Raw genomic sequence first — 15,858 nt, forward strand, 5'->3', positions numbered from 1 at the left:
AAAAATTAAGAGACAAACATATTTAACCCTTTAGAATTTTTATCTGACAACGAAAATCATGTTCTAAGTTTTTTTTCCAACAATTTGGAACCCATACCTTTCTCAATCTGAATAAAACTTCCTTAAATTTTTACTTTTCAAAATGTCTAATTTGGGATGCAACCTTTTATATGTTAGATTGTATATTTTAAAATATAAAATAAAAATTCATTATGGAAAATTCAGAAAATAAATGTACTCCAAATCATATCATTCAAAATACAAATATATTCTAAACTACATAATTCAAAATATATTTTTTATATTTTAAATTATACATTTAAATATAAAATAAAAAATATATTTCAAAATACAAATTTTACATCTCAAATTACATAATCACAAAAAAAAAAAGTTTATGCATTACATAAAAAAGCTGCCCAATTCCTGTACTCATCGTCAAACCGTCTTACAATTTTCTTATTTATTTAAGATGATTCGTTGTACGGATTAAGAAAAACACAAATTAAGTATTTGATCTCAATTTTCCTATTTACAAATAATAAATACATAAAATCCCACTCGTAAGTATTCCATAACAAAATGGTCAGCCACTTATTTCCTGAAAATTTAAATGTCACAATTATACAGTATTTTTGAATCACTATCTGATCTCAGATTTTACAACTAGTCAAATCAATTATTCACAACACATATTTTATGTAAATTACATTTTCCATGTTGAAATTAAAACATAACAAATAAATTAATATATAACTATTTAAAATGTGTATATTAAAATTTTAAACAATGGATGTTATCCATATAAAATCCAACAAGATAAAGATGAATATTAAAATTGTAAAATTTCCACTGAGAAACCCATCACTTTTGAGAATAAGTATGAAATTAACAAAACCGATACCTTCTCCCAACCCCCACCAAAAAAGACTTGTAAATGCCACTATATCCTTCTCCAGGCATTCATTTGTAATTTGGAAGGTGGTCTTCCTATAAAATTTGAGTCAATATTATTGCAATTCAAACAAAATAACATTAAATCAGATTTTTTTTTTCTTGGGCCTGTTTAATTATAAGAAATAGTGTGGTATATTCAGTTGGTGAAACTTATGATGATTGTACTGGTATATTCATAAAAAAAGAAAAAAAATCAATGTAAGCCACGAAAAGGGCTCTGACAAAGTCCTAAAGAAAATAAGAAAAGCAATATAACACATGTTGAATCCTTTATCCTAAGATTCTTGGTACAGTGCCAAGCACAGCAAGGAAATCCAAGTATACAACAGAAAGGTATCTCTTTTTAAGATCTGAATAATGGTAACAGGAAAACTTCATCACCCCAATCAATTTTTTCATATTACTTTGAAATCCACCAGACAAAAGTAATGCTTCTAAAAGTCTCACTGATGGCTAAAAGAGTGCATTCCACCATGCTTCTAATAGAGTATAGTATACCACCACCAATCCATACTTCGATTTATATGCTTTAAAAATGAATTTTATTTAAGTTTATACCCTCATAGCTTCTCCATCTACCATGTATAGCACATGCACTTTATTACAACCACAGAATGCACAAGTCTGCAGCTTCTTTCTCTGGTGCCTCTGTAATTTTTATTAAGACAAAATAAACAAATCATTGTCAGCAGCAGATAGAGTTTATAATATCCTATAACTGAAGACATGTGAAGATGAACCTTTGCCTTAAAATACTTCTACAAGAAAATAACATAAATAAATTTTTAAACATAGAATATATCCTATCACAATTATAAACAAGAGTCTCTGTTGTGGAATCAAGACAGAAGGATTCATTTACATGTTTGCTTGAATTTCACACATTTTATGGCTTCTGCATAAATTCATGACGGTGTTTCTTATTTTGTCTGTGGGTTATCTGCTGCTACCTTTCTTTTCTACAGACCACACTCCAAAGCCCTACACAAGTGTTTGTACAAACTACAAAGGCAGTAGAATGGTTATGAAAAAGACATTGAAAAACCAGATACTACAAAAGCCAGATAGAGTCTGAAGGAAACTGAAGAAATGACCTCACTTGACTTGCAGCACCTAAGCATAGTTTTGTCCAATGGGACTTGAACAAGCCCAAATCAGAAAGATCGCTAGGATGTTGAAAAGGAAACTACTTTCTAATGGGTCAAGAGTAACTCGTTATATAAAAAGGAATAAGTTCATGAATAAGGAAAATTTTGAGTCTATTCTAAAAGGACACAATTAAAAGGGAACCAAGCCTTCAGGTCATTTTACCATATACCGAGGCAAAATTGAAATTGAGGGACACTTTACTAATGAATGAATTAACTTAAGGATTATACTTCTGGAGATGAGGTCTCGGGATATATTGCAATGCTAGAAGCTCTTTCTTGAGTTTAGAGGACAAGACCCAATTTATTAAAGAGGGAGGCAAAAACTTTTAGGGAGAGCAATGGTGTGGCTTGAAGGGATAAAACAGAGGGTTCGTAGCAATGCCACATGTGGCTAAGGCTCGCAGCATGGGAGAGGTTGGAGGTGGTTCGGTGACACACCTTATTGCCAATAAGAGTGATCAAGGGACTCAGATAGCCTTAGGTATGCATGTGGACAAAATAAAAAAGAATAGAAAGGAACTAAACAGATTAAACAAAAAAACACAACAGTGACATCAATTAAAAGTATATTCATATCCTTGCTGGATGATCTTTTGGAATTAAATGTAGAATTTCAATACAAGGGTGGGTAGGACTGAGCATAATTCACTGTGAAAATTCCAAAAGACTCTTTCATGGTGGAGTGTGTTAGAGATATAATAAAAAACCATTCATATGCTTTTACTTAAAAGCTTCAGAACTTCTGATAGTTAGTTCAAGACACTAGACTACATGGGGAAAAAGGATTAAGATCAAGGGAAAAAGGGAAAAGGAGTAAAATCAGATGTGACGTGGGATACAAGGGAAAGGTGGAGATGAGGGTAGGAAATTGCCGAGTATTATGGTACAAAAGACTATACCATCATACAAACGAATTTACAAAAATTTCTATCGACTTAGTTTTACATAAGCCCAAAACAAAAAAACACACAAAGAAACTTGACCTGCAGCTGAAAGCTGGCACACAAAAATGTGATCCATGAAAACTAGGAAAACTCCGATTCTACCATTTTTATGATTCTGCTTAGTGAGTCTACCGGTTCTGCTCAGCGGTGATTCAACTAGTCAGAACACGACCCTAACTACCTTAAGCAATACACCACTTAGTCATCGGGACCTCATCCTACCAAGTCAAGAAGACAAGAAGCAACAATACCAGAAGAAATGGTTTTGGATTACACCCTTCACAAATGCTACCAACATAACATTGAGATAACCTCTGACCAAATGAAAACAGAACGAAGTAAGACCGATAAAAGGATTAGATTTCCAGGATATATGGTTCCTTTCTTTCATATTGGAGCCACTAGACCAAACATTCTACACACAACCAATCTCAATGAAAGTGAGAAAATAATGTGTATATATGGCATACGTGATAGAAAATAATTGAAAGCCTTAATTAATACTGTGGGTATAAACTTCAGATAGTAGACAAACTTAAAGATAAATCTAAAATCAAGACCAACAAAACTTACATTTCAGAAAATATTGGGGTTATCAATTGCATATGGGTTTACTGAAAAAGCACCTATCATAGAAACAAGAAGAGGAGCTTGACTTGCAATATAAAAATAACTTTTGACATTGAAGGATGCCTTTTTTTAGCAAGTATCCTGCAGAGATAACACACATGTAGCAATTAACACAACTAGGGATTACAAAGAAAAACAGAGGCACTAAGCTTAACATTAGTTCAACTAAAAAAAGTATGCTTAGAAGTGAAATACAATTAGCATTAGGGCTAGACGTTTTGGGAATAAAAAATGACGTAAAAAGCAAGGCTAAACTTGACATTTGGCTCGTTTATGAATGTCACTGTACAGGAAAGTGACAAAAAAAAAGCCTTAAAGTTTAAGTCCTACAAAGGCATATAGGAACTAAAACTAACGATTTTTATGGCTAGGACTTGAGACACACAGAAAAAGCAGGGGACAATGTGTACTAATATGAGTGTATGGGATTTGGATTTATGGTTTAATATTAGTATTGTGCACTATTATGAGTGTATGAGGATTGAAACTTAAGTTTTCTCCATACACGAACGGACTCCTAAACGAGTATAACCTAAGCGGATTTGGGACCAAATTTCTACCAAACAAAGACCAATTAAAGTTAGAAAAACAGATAGAAAGTGTTTCTATTTTCTTTGCACTTTCCTCATAAATATTCATTTGATGAACGTATCTAAGGTTGGAAAGTGAAATAATTAGAACTAAACCCTACATAATCATCCCAAATCTTGGACAATCATTTTTTATCTTCTCTTTATTTGATCATTTAAGGCCGATGTCCATAAGCTTTAAAATGTCCCTCATTCCCATTTTCTGGAAGGCCATAAAAGATTGCTTAAATTGGCCTCAAAGATGTAGTGATTCTTTCTACCTAGTTTCATTATCCTTCACTAAAAAGCAACCAAATACTAGTAAATTTCTTTATTCCTTCTATTCCCTGTCATGTCCTAAATGTCAAAGAAGCAAGTTGCTTTTAAGCAATTTAAAAGAAACATATGTACTCTCACATTCAAAAGGCTACAATTAAGAGCACTAAACACATTTTTTTTCTTAATATGGCCAGACATTAAATTTCATGTGGCCTCTAGATACCCATAAAGCTTATAGTCATTCGAGGGATCATCAAACTTATGTAAAAATCATAAAAGCATCAGTTTATCAAACAATTGAACAAATGGGGATGCTTCGCAAAGAACAATCATATTTGAGGCTTCAAAGATAGGAACTAACAATAAAATAAACTAAGCATCAAAATACAGAAGAAAGATTATTACACATTGAATCATATACAAAAGTCACCCTCAACTTAAGTAAAGGAAACGAGTTTGAAACTTACTGGAACATACAAACAACACGGTTCATCTTAAATGCATGTTGGAAAGGAAATCCGACAACCTGAAAGCATCATGTTTTATGTTAGTGAATGAAAAAAAAAAGGAGGAACATAGCAAGGTTAAGGTCAGAGATAATGAGAAAGAAAAGAGCAACCTTATGTCTTTTGCAATTACGGTATTTCCATCTGCAGCCCCTAGATGTCGCAATACTACCTGCTCCACACGTCCGTCTCGATATGCATGCTGCGATTAAAGATTTAAAAAACCAATCTCCAGTCAATTTTTGCAAATAGATGCCTCAGAACACTTCTCAAGCCTCGCTTTTAACACAATTCAAACCCCAAACCACAATCTAGACATCACAATTCAACACAAGGTAGGGTAGGGGAATAGAAGCTGTATGCCTGAAAATACTAATAGACTTAGATACCAGAAAGATAGAAGTAAGTTGCACCACACCATTGTTTCAAATGCAATAAATCCTATAGTGTATAAAAAACCATGTATATTATTGCACAACAAACAAAAGATATTTATTAAGTGTATACCAGGAAAATAGAAAAATGGCTGGCCGGGGGGAGGGGTTGTTAAAATAGAACTAGATATATTCACTAAAGTACCTTGTAGAAACAACTTGTTCCGAAAGGGCAGTTACCATCCCCAAAGTCAAAGTGCTTGCAGTCAATTGACCTACAAAAGGAATTAAACAATTACCAAAAGTGTATCATAAAAGGCATAGTCATTAACTATTTCACTCAGCTGAGCTATTTTTTTTTTCCTTGTTGTGAAATATATGCTATATTGCTCGTCATCAGCTGCCCTGAGGCACATGCAAATCAATATAAAGAAGGGGCAAAGGAAATGGGTCGTCCCTCATCAATAAGACAGCATACAACGGTGAACCAATGTTAAAACTCTCTGCGCTTCAATTGTAATCAGATCATGGATTAATTGGATAGAAAAAGAAAAAGAAGTCATAAGAGTTTGTGAGAGATCAAGAAATTACTTGAGCTTTTCCTTGTATTTGTCAATGATTTCTTGTTTCTCTTCAGTTGTTGAGTACCAAACGACACTTGGAATGACAAAGTACGATAGCTTACGACAAATAGGACAAGCCCTCAATGTACTATTAACATCCATCCCCAATGTTGGGTTACTACTACGCCAATTCCTAATACAGGATATGCAAAATGGATGATCACATTCGGATAGCAGCCCAAACTTGCGTTCAGCTAATATAGGCTTTGACAGAACACGCTCAAGGCAAACACTGCATTCAATTTCTTGACTTCTTTTCAATGCATCAAGATACTTATGCCTACTTTCACAAGTCTTCATATGCTCTTCTCTTTCCTCAGGTCGGAAAGGATGCAAGCAATGCTTTCCACAGGTGGGACACAGATCCCCATGAATATGAGGACATTTTTCCCCTCGTGGACAGTTGCCAGCAGCAGCAAATGAACAGATTGAAATCTCAGAAGGTGAAGTGATTATGGATTGACCAACATTGTCTTCCCCTAAAATTTCATAATACTCAATTTCTGGATTCCAAACCAGTTCATGATTCCAAGCCGGTTCACTAGGAAGAATGTATGGACTACTGGAAAGAGACAACTCTGCAGTTGTACCAACACCATTTGAAGTAGTTATAATATTTCCAAAAGCACCAGTATCTGAAACCACAGTATGGTTTTCAATTACTGAAGAAGATGGAATAGAAGATTGCGCTTGAGAAGCTTTGATGTGATCATATCTGCAGCGACTACCATAAGCACAGACTCCTTTCTGATAAAATGTGCATATCTGTCATAACAAGAAAGCAAACAGAAATTATAAGAGATATGTACATCAATAATAATCAATTAGGTGGGTCTGCAGCAAAAAAGAGTTTGCATCACCAACATTATTTGGAGGATCTTTCCAGTCATGAGAATATTCACAATGCTCCCCTTTCAGACAGGCTCCATGAGCAAAGAACTTACAAAGAACCCTACAAAATTCAGAAGACAAGTAAGAAATTACAAAAATTGAAAGGAGAGAGAGAGAAAAGGCCCACACAAGACTTATCATGTGTATAAAAAACTAAGGTCCCCAATAAAAACCTTTTATCCAAAATTCCAGAAAGGAAAACAAAAGACTGGATTCAAATGATTTCAGAGTTAAGTGCCAACTACAATTCACAAAAAAGATAGCAATGCCAAATATCATTCTTCTACACAACGGAAATCAACATTGTTATGACATCCAGGAATGGTTTACTGCCTGTGATGACCATAGAAATCTATGTTACGAATGATGATAACCTAAAAACCTAAAAATTATAACAAGTACAACAAAAAAGCTAGCAACTTTCAACCACCCTTTCTCTTCTGAATTCTGATGATCAACGAATGGCAAACACCACCGGATATAAAACAAAATAATCTGAATCGCTCAAACATAAAAAATAAAATAAAAAATCAGGATTATAATAAAACAAATAGCATAAACATACAAAAACCAATCAACAATCAACAATCAACAGAGATTGAAGAAACAGCAGAACAAAAGACAGAAAACCCACATCAAGAAAAGTCAATCAACCATGGGAAAAAGCAGGATGGTGAGACTCACCTCTTAGACATGGCAGTTATTGAAAAGAATGAAATATCCTTAAATTAAGCGAGAGTTGTTGAGAGAATCAAAACCCTAAACCTCCAAAGGGATTATTGGATGAAGAAAGTGGTGAACAAAAAAGGGGGACAACCAAAAAAGTGAAGGAGGTAACACGTGGGGCTTTGCAGCCACTCAAATTAAGAAAAGATTGAGAGCACAAGAGAAACGGTGGTGGTTAAGGTTGGATGGATGGTGGCAACGAGATATTAATAATAATAGGAATAGAAATAGTAGGGAAGATTGGAAATTGGATTTGGATTTGTATGGTAAAAATTATGGGAGAGAAAAGTAAGAACACAATGTTACAGCTTGTCTGTGTTCAAAACTTCCCAAACTCTCACTTCTGTATCACGTGTACGTGAGTTTGCTTTCTCCTACGAACACGTGTTCTCTCCCATATTCATTGTTCCGACAACATTCACGAATCAATCCATTGATTTTTTCCTTGTTTATAACACAGCTACCTATTTTGTTAATTCACATGTTCTTCGGAAAATGTTGTCAAATTATGGACCAGCGACTCTTAGGGTTACACTTGAATGAGATGAATTAGGTCAAATAGCTAACACATATAGTTCAATTTGTATTATTTTTTTATTTAATAGGAAAATGGATCTAGAGAGTAAAAATGACTAAATTTAAAAGAAAAGAGAAGTAAAAGTAGAGTTATATTAATGGATAAAAATTTATATTTTATAGTAAAAATACCTAAAGTAAATTATTAAAATTTGAATAAATTAATTTCATTTTTTTATTATTTTAACATTTTTATTTTAATTATTTACTTATTTTAAAATAAAATTTATATTAATATATTTCTTTCTTCATTCTTGTGCATTAAAGTTTTGGTAAATATGTTTTCCATGCATTTTTTCTTTGTCTATGTTTCCACACTATTTTTTTAATATATTGTTTAGTTAAATTTTTTTAATGGATATGATATTTAATATCTTTTTTAATTGAAAAGGTAATTTTCCTTCTCAGGAGGTTGAGCTCTTTTGGAGTGAAGTAATAGTGATTAATGGGGAAAAATCTTGTGCTATGGTTACCTTAAGTTTGGTTTTCATTGGAAAAATAAAGCCTAAATTTGATTTCTTTACTTTTTGAAGGATTTTATTTTTACATTAGTTTGATTTGCATCAAAATCAGGTTTGACCTATAAGTCTATATTTGAAAATTTATTATGTTATAAGGTTTTGTAAAAGACGGACATGTTTAAGTGTAGTTTGGATAAGTTGTAAAAAAAAATGGGTCATGTTAAATTTTAAATTGTCAATCTATTTCGGTTTAGTCTTTCAAATTAACATACAAAAATTGAGTTCATGTTGACCTGTTTTTTTTCTTACTTTTTATTTTTGTTTAAATTAAAATATAAAATAAAATAATTAAAAATATTAAATTTTCTATGTTATATATTTTAAAATATATAAATATACAATGTTATTATAATTTAAATTATTAAATTATTACTTATAATAAATTTAAATTATTAACACCGATTAAATTTTAATTATTAGTTATAATAAAATAATTTAACATATGAATATAAAATTATTTATTTTATTCAATTAAAATATTAATTAATCAATTAAAGACTTAAAAAATATTCTTATGATTAAATATTATATATATATATATAGTACAAGATAATAAATTATTTATTTATAACAAAAATACTTGTATACAAAATATAAATTCATCTTTAAAAAGTTTTATAATTTTTTAATCTTTTTATGCAAGGTAATTAATTCTGAAAAGATAAATAAATATACATTTAAAACATTATAAAAGTGTTGACTTAATTAAATTTTAACTTCCTAATAATTGTGAAATTTTTTTATTAATTGTTAATAAATTTTAATCGGTCCTAAAAACGTTCAAACTTTTCAACTACTGTAAATCTCTTCTATTAAATTTTTCTGTTAATTAGGTCGTTGTTAAATATATGTCAGTTATTTTATTCTATCATTTTATAACTTATAAGTTTATAATTATATAATTCCATAATCACATAATCTTAAAATATAATTTTATAATTTTTAATACTTAAACAGAATTTCTAGAGTCTCAAAAAGTGGTCACGGTGTAAAATTTTAACATTTAAATATTTCCAAATGTAGTATCAAATTCTATCACTTTTATTCTGATTAACTTAATTACACTTAATGTTTTTGTTCACTGTAGGGACACTGGCCATAATTTTTTCAATCCTTCATTGTTTTATGTCTTATTTAGGTTTATTTATAGACAATAAAGGAAATACTATAATAATAAAAGGCTTAAATGGTCTTTTGGTCCTAGTTTTGGACGGTTTTTTTCACTTTTGTCCTACTTTTGAAAATGTTTTCAGTTTGCTCCTACCTTTCGTAATTTGTTTTCAATCAACTCCTTTTCGTTAACTTCGTCTAAATCGTTAACGGAACAGTGTCAGCGTAGTGATTTTGTGTGACGTGGATACTGTTCAGTGACGTGTCTGTTTGCACTGTGCTGACCATTTAATTGAAATTGCGGATTGATTTTAGGGTTTAAGTTGGATTAAATTAGGTTTAGGGTTGTTTATGTCGAATTGTGGATTTGGGGGTCGAATTGGGGATTTTGTCGTCGCTCTTTGAAATTCTGGAATTTGGCCTTTCAGATCAATTTTTGTCTTCTCAGTTCGTCGCTCATCTTTGGACAATCGTTGCAGATGGAAAACCGTTTTCATCACGGAGGTATGTCCTACTTTAGGGTATTATTTTTGGTCAGTATTGATTGGGTTTAGTGTTAATGATTAGGGTTTTGTTTATGCATTCCATGAAATATTTTAAATTGTAGTTGCTTTTTCGGTGGTGCATTGTTTATTGTTTTCACTGGTGACCCACCATTTTTAATTGCTTGTGTTGTCGCTATCTGTGGTGGGGTGGGTTTCATGGTTAGTTGTCGGTTTGTCGGTTGTAGATGGAGTATTTGTTCCCCATTTAAACATTGTTTACAATTTGCAGGTTTTTTTTTTTGTGTTTCCAATGTCTGATGAAAGGTTTGAGGTTGTGGTCCACCACCGTGGTGAATTTGCTGAAAATGAGTGGTGTAAGTATGTTGGTGGAGAAATTACTCATTGGTCATGCGATCATGACCGTTGGAGTTATTTCGAAATATTGGGGTCTCTTCAGGAAATGGGGTATCATAGCATAAAGGGGTTGTGTTATTGTGTTGAGATGTTGTTGCACCCCTTGAATGATGACAGGGGTGCACTTAATATGCTTCATATCGCAAGGCATTATGGTGAAGTGCATATGTTTGTTGTGCATGGAGTTGATGAAGCCCAGGTAGAGGATAATATAGTGGAACCTGAAGGAGATGCTGGGAGACCTATAGAGAGTGGTGAAAGCAGTCATGTTGTTAGTGAATTTGAGGTACTAGGAACTGAGATTGTAGTCAGGTCTGTTCCACCTGAAGATGTAAGGTCTACTCCACTTGAAGATGCTAGGAACCAAGAGACTGAAATTGGATCAGACGAAGGTGAAGTGGTTGACAGTTTAAGGAGGTGCGCTTTTCCTGCTCCTGAGATTGTAGCTGATGATGTTGTGGGTGAAGGTATTGGGCATTTGGAAGAAGAAGTAGGAGTTCAGAATGTGGGTACAGGTGGAGAAGAAGTGGGAGTTGAGAATGTGGGTACAGGTGAAGAAGAAGTGGGTAATCCAAAAGCTTATAAAGGGATGGATAATATTCCTGAAGGTGATCATGATAGGGATTGTGATGATGAAAGGACTGGGGTTGTGGTAATGGAGGTACTGAAAGCGTAGTTGATGTAGAAATAGATGTTGATTATGGTCAAGGTTTGGGGTCAGGTGAAGTTGGTCCTAGTTCACAAAACCATGATAGTGAAGATAATGCAAGTGAGTCAGAACATGATGGGATGAGTAGAGATAGAGGACTTTATGATAATAGTTGGGAGTCAGAAGAGTTGTGTAGCATTGAGGGCAGTGCTAGTGAGATAGAACATGATGAGATGAGTGGTTATTTGGGTACATGTAAGAAACCAAAGTCAATGGCTGATTATAGATGGGAGGTGGGGACAACCTTCGTGGACAAGGAACAATTTGTTGATGGTGTAAGAACGTATGTTGTTCATGCCGGGAGGAACTTGAAGTTTGACAAAAGTGACAAGGAAAGAGTGCGGGTGAGATGTTTAGGGGCTCAAGGGAAGTGTGATTGGTCCCTTATTGTGGATTTCTGGTTTCATGTCAAACATGGCAGCTGAGAAAAGTTCAAAACCGTCATAAGTGAAACAGAGAATTTAGTATAAATTTGATGAATTCAAAATGGTTGAGTAAAACCTTAGACAACACATTAATAGAAAATCCTAATTTGAAGCTGGTTGTTATACATAATAAAGCTGCAAGGAAATGGAATACAAAGGTGTCAGTTTCAATGGCTCATAGGGCAAAGCAACTAGCAGCAAAGGTGGTTGAAGGATCTTTTAAAGATCAATATAGGAGGATTTATGATTATGCTCATGAGATAATTAGATCAAATCCCGGATCCACAGTTAAAGTTAAAGTGGAAGATGTTAATGATGAGAAGATTTTCATGCGAATTTACACTTGTCTAAAGGACAATTTTGTAAGTTGTCGACCCATCATAGGCCTTGATGGTTTTTTTTGAAAGGACAATATGGGGGTGAGCTACTAACTGCAATAGGTCGTGACGCAAATGACCAGATGCTTCCTATAGCCTACGCAGTAGTTGAAGTTGAGAACAAAGACACATGGAGCTGGTTTCTGAAGTTGTTGATTGAGGACTTGGGAGGTGCTGATGTATGTAGGTTTTGCACATTTATGTCCGACCAACAAAAGGTAATATGTTTCCATATTTTTTTATGTTCATTGTATTTCTATTTCTTTAATATGAAAACTAACTCACTAGTAAATACACATGGATTGCTTCCTGCCATACAAGAGTTATTGCCTGGCGCTAAGCAAAGATTTTGTATGCGCCATCTATACAACAATTTCAGAAAAAAGTTTGGAAGCAAGCAACTAAAAAGCTTGATGTGGAAGGCTGCAACCAGCACGCACCCAAGAGCATGGGAAAGAGAAATGCATAATATTAAAGAAGTGAACAAGGAGGCCTTCAAATACCTAATAGCAATACCACCAAGGTTAGTCATCAATATCACAATCTGTTATCATTTCTCCAGATATTGGTCCAGGTCTAGGTTTACCATGCAAGCCAAATGTGACACGTTGGTAAACAACATGAGTGAAGCCTTCAATAGCGTTATTGTGGATGCAAGGTCCAAGCCAATCATCTCAATGCTGGAAGAGACCCGTTTATATATTATGAAGAGGTGGTCCAAGAACAGATCCAAGGTGCAGAAGTACGAGGGTGATATATGCCCTAAGATACGAACCAGATTGTCAAAAGAATCTGAACAAACTAAATATTAGATACCAAGGTACTTTTCAATTTGGTCCTAGTTTAGGTTTATAACTTTTCAATTTGGTCCTCGTGCAGTTGGTCAGGTCAGAAGTTGTTTGAAGTTAGACGTGTCTCATTAATTGGAGACAAGTTCACTATCAACATAGAAAGCCAAAAATGTAGCTGTAGGAAATGGCTTATTAGTGGGATCCCATGCTGCCATGCAATTGCTGCACTGAACTTCCTCAACTTAAAGGCAGAAGATTACATTCCACATTGGTTCATACGTACAACATATGAAGAGATATACAACTCCATAGCTCTTCCTGCCAATGGTCAAATTTTCTGGGAAACAACTACCTTTCCTGATGTTCTACCACCACTTAAAAGAAGGCTTCCATGGAGACCAAAGAAGAAGAGAAGGCTGGAAGCTTGGGAACATAGAAAAGATAACACCTAAATGAGGCCAGGTGGTCATAGAAAGAGATGTTCAGTTTGTTGCGCACTTGGGCACAAGAGGAACAATTGTCCAACACTTCCTGTCCATGGTTGTGAAGAACGTCCCTCTGAAGCTACAACACCACAACCAACTCAACCCACACAAAGTGAACCACCACCAAGTCAACCACCTGCAACACCCACTCCACTTGCAACACCCACTCCACCTGCAGCACCAACCCCACCAACAGCAGGACCACCACCCAACACTGCAATACAATAGCCTAGCCAACCAACTTATGGAATTATAAAGATGAGACCAAAAATGCAAATAAGAAGGCCACCACGTCCATCATGAGATTACTGAATGTATTTTGGGGGAAGGGAATATTTTGTTATGTATTATGAATGTGATTATTGGAAATCAGGATGTACTTTAAGAATTTCTGGATTTTGATCACTGATATTTTGATGAGCCTTAATTAGTAATGCATTATGATTTGCACTTTTCAAAATTTTATCTGCCTTCTTCATTTTTAAATTGTTCGTTCTTCACTTCATTCAAATTACACAAAAAATTACAAACAATTTTAAACAGCTGAGAATATGTAATTAAAGATAAAGGAATATCATTCATTCATTCAAGTAATTATTCAAGATAGCCAACGACAATTACAACCCATAAAACCAACTACAATCATTACAATAAGAACACCTATCACAACTAATGACAGTTGCATCCGTTTCTTCCAAACACTCAATGCATTTTCAATATAAGTAATCTTCTGCCTTTGCCTAGCGATAATGGCATCTCGCTCATCAGCACCCTCTTCGTAACACCACTTGAAAAAGTTGCATCCCAACACATCTTCACCACATCTCTGCAACACAAAGAAACCATGAAGATGAAAGTGAAAGAAACACCCAAAGTCGAACACTGGGAAACAAACCTTAAAGTTTGCACAGCCCCAAAATTGTTTACCCAAGTTCTTTGTAGTTCTAGCTGTGCGCACCACTACAATGTCTCCGCAATCGCAAATTGGGGGTGAGCCTAAAACCCTAGAACCACCATGGCAGGAATTGCATGTTCAGTGAACCCAACTATTGCAAGAAGATGAAGATGCCCCACGAGACATTCGTTTTCAGCTGAACTTTAATGGAACCCTAAACCACAATGAACAAAAACCCTAAATTTCAATTTTAAATTTGGGCTATGACAGTGCAAACGGACATGTCACTGAACAGTATCCACGTCACACAAAATCACCACGCTGACACTGTTCTGTTAACGATTTAGACGGAGTTAACGAAAAGGAGTCAATTGAAAACAAATTACGAAAGGTAGGACCAAACTGAAAACATTTTCAAAAGTAGGACCAAAGTGAAAAAAGTTGTCCAAAACTAGGACCAAAAGACCATTTAAGCCAATAATAAAATAAAAAAAGGCCACATTAGTAATTACATTTGGTTGAAATGCAATTCATTTCAAAAATTGTTAATAACTTCTAACCTTAGGAATTAGTCTACATATTTGAATGATAGTGAAATTTAGTGAATGTAATGGAATGGGAGGAACTTTTAGTTAGACATACTCCATTTATCAAAGAGGAAAGTATTTTATCACAAGGAAACAATTATTTTTGGTTCTCAATTGAAAGAGAGCAGTATTCCATATAATTTCAACTTTTAAAACATAAGTGAGAACATTTGAAGGGTGACAAAAGACCCTTTAAATTCGATTTTTCTATTATTACGTTAAAATTATTATACATTTAAATAATTGAATTGAAAATTAAATTAAATTCATATTTTTAAAGAAAACTAGTTTAAGTTTTATGGATGTTAATTCAAATATAGAATTGAAATCAAAATCTATATTTTCTAAAGAGAAATAGTTTTGATGTTTATAAATTTATTTGATATCAATTGAGAACTAGTATTTTTTTTTAATAACAAATGTTAAATCCAAAATAATTTAAAGCAAATAAGTACACATAAATATTAAGATAATATCACTCATTAATATTGGAAAACATTAAATTTGATGAGTCCAAAATTCATTCAATATAATAACAGGTTATATAATACGATAACAAATAATAACAATCATATTTGGCTCAACTCATACGTTTGGTCCTGACCTATGTGTTGGAGAAAAAATATCTACAAAGGCAAAAAGACCCTAACTAAAAGAATTCCCAAAATAAAAAAATCTCAAAATTCCAAAAGTCCAAAGTTAACCTATGTCTTTTCTTTTAAACATGAAAAATATTACATTTTTAAAATATACTATTAAACTTTCGATTTAATCAATTTAACTCAACAGTCAATTTGACTCAATAGACCATTATCTCATCAAACGACCTGACC

At 33.5% G+C, this 15,858-nt stretch overlaps 1 protein-coding gene across 4 annotated transcripts; it reads right to left on the bottom strand.

Annotated features, from left to right (window-relative positions):
* Nucleotides 1-1,097: 1,097 nt before the first annotated feature.
* Nucleotides 1,098-8,166, bottom strand: LOC114183663 (putative RING-type E3 ubiquitin transferase C3H69). 4 transcript variants are annotated; one of them, XR_003604433.1, is made up of 9 exons: nucleotides 7,609-8,166; nucleotides 6,898-6,985; nucleotides 6,002-6,798; nucleotides 5,616-5,685; nucleotides 5,150-5,238; nucleotides 4,998-5,056; nucleotides 3,679-3,763; nucleotides 1,820-1,959; nucleotides 1,098-1,605 (listed from the first exon to the last, which is right to left on the bottom strand). XR_003604433.1 is itself a non-coding variant. In XM_028070754.1 (7 exons), the coding sequence occupies exons 1-6, from the start codon at nucleotides 7,617-7,619 to the stop codon at nucleotides 5,020-5,022; spliced, it is 1,092 nt and encodes a 363-aa protein (XP_027926555.1). In that variant the 5' UTR covers nucleotides 7,620-8,165; the 3' UTR covers nucleotides 1,098-1,605; nucleotides 4,998-5,019. The 4 variants fall into 4 exon arrangements, 1 of the variants encoding a protein (XP_027926555.1); XR_003604438.1 differs by lacking the exon at nucleotides 1,820-1,959; XR_003604422.1 differs by lacking the exon at nucleotides 1,820-1,959 and having other exon boundaries at nucleotides 3,626-3,763.
* Nucleotides 8,167-15,858: the final 7,692 nt, after the last annotated feature.

Source organism: Vigna unguiculata, chromosome 1 (assembly GCF_004118075.2).
Source record: "Vigna unguiculata cultivar IT97K-499-35 chromosome 1, ASM411807v1, whole genome shotgun sequence".
In the NCBI taxonomy this organism is placed as follows: Eukaryota; Viridiplantae; Streptophyta; class Magnoliopsida; order Fabales; family Fabaceae; genus Vigna; species Vigna unguiculata.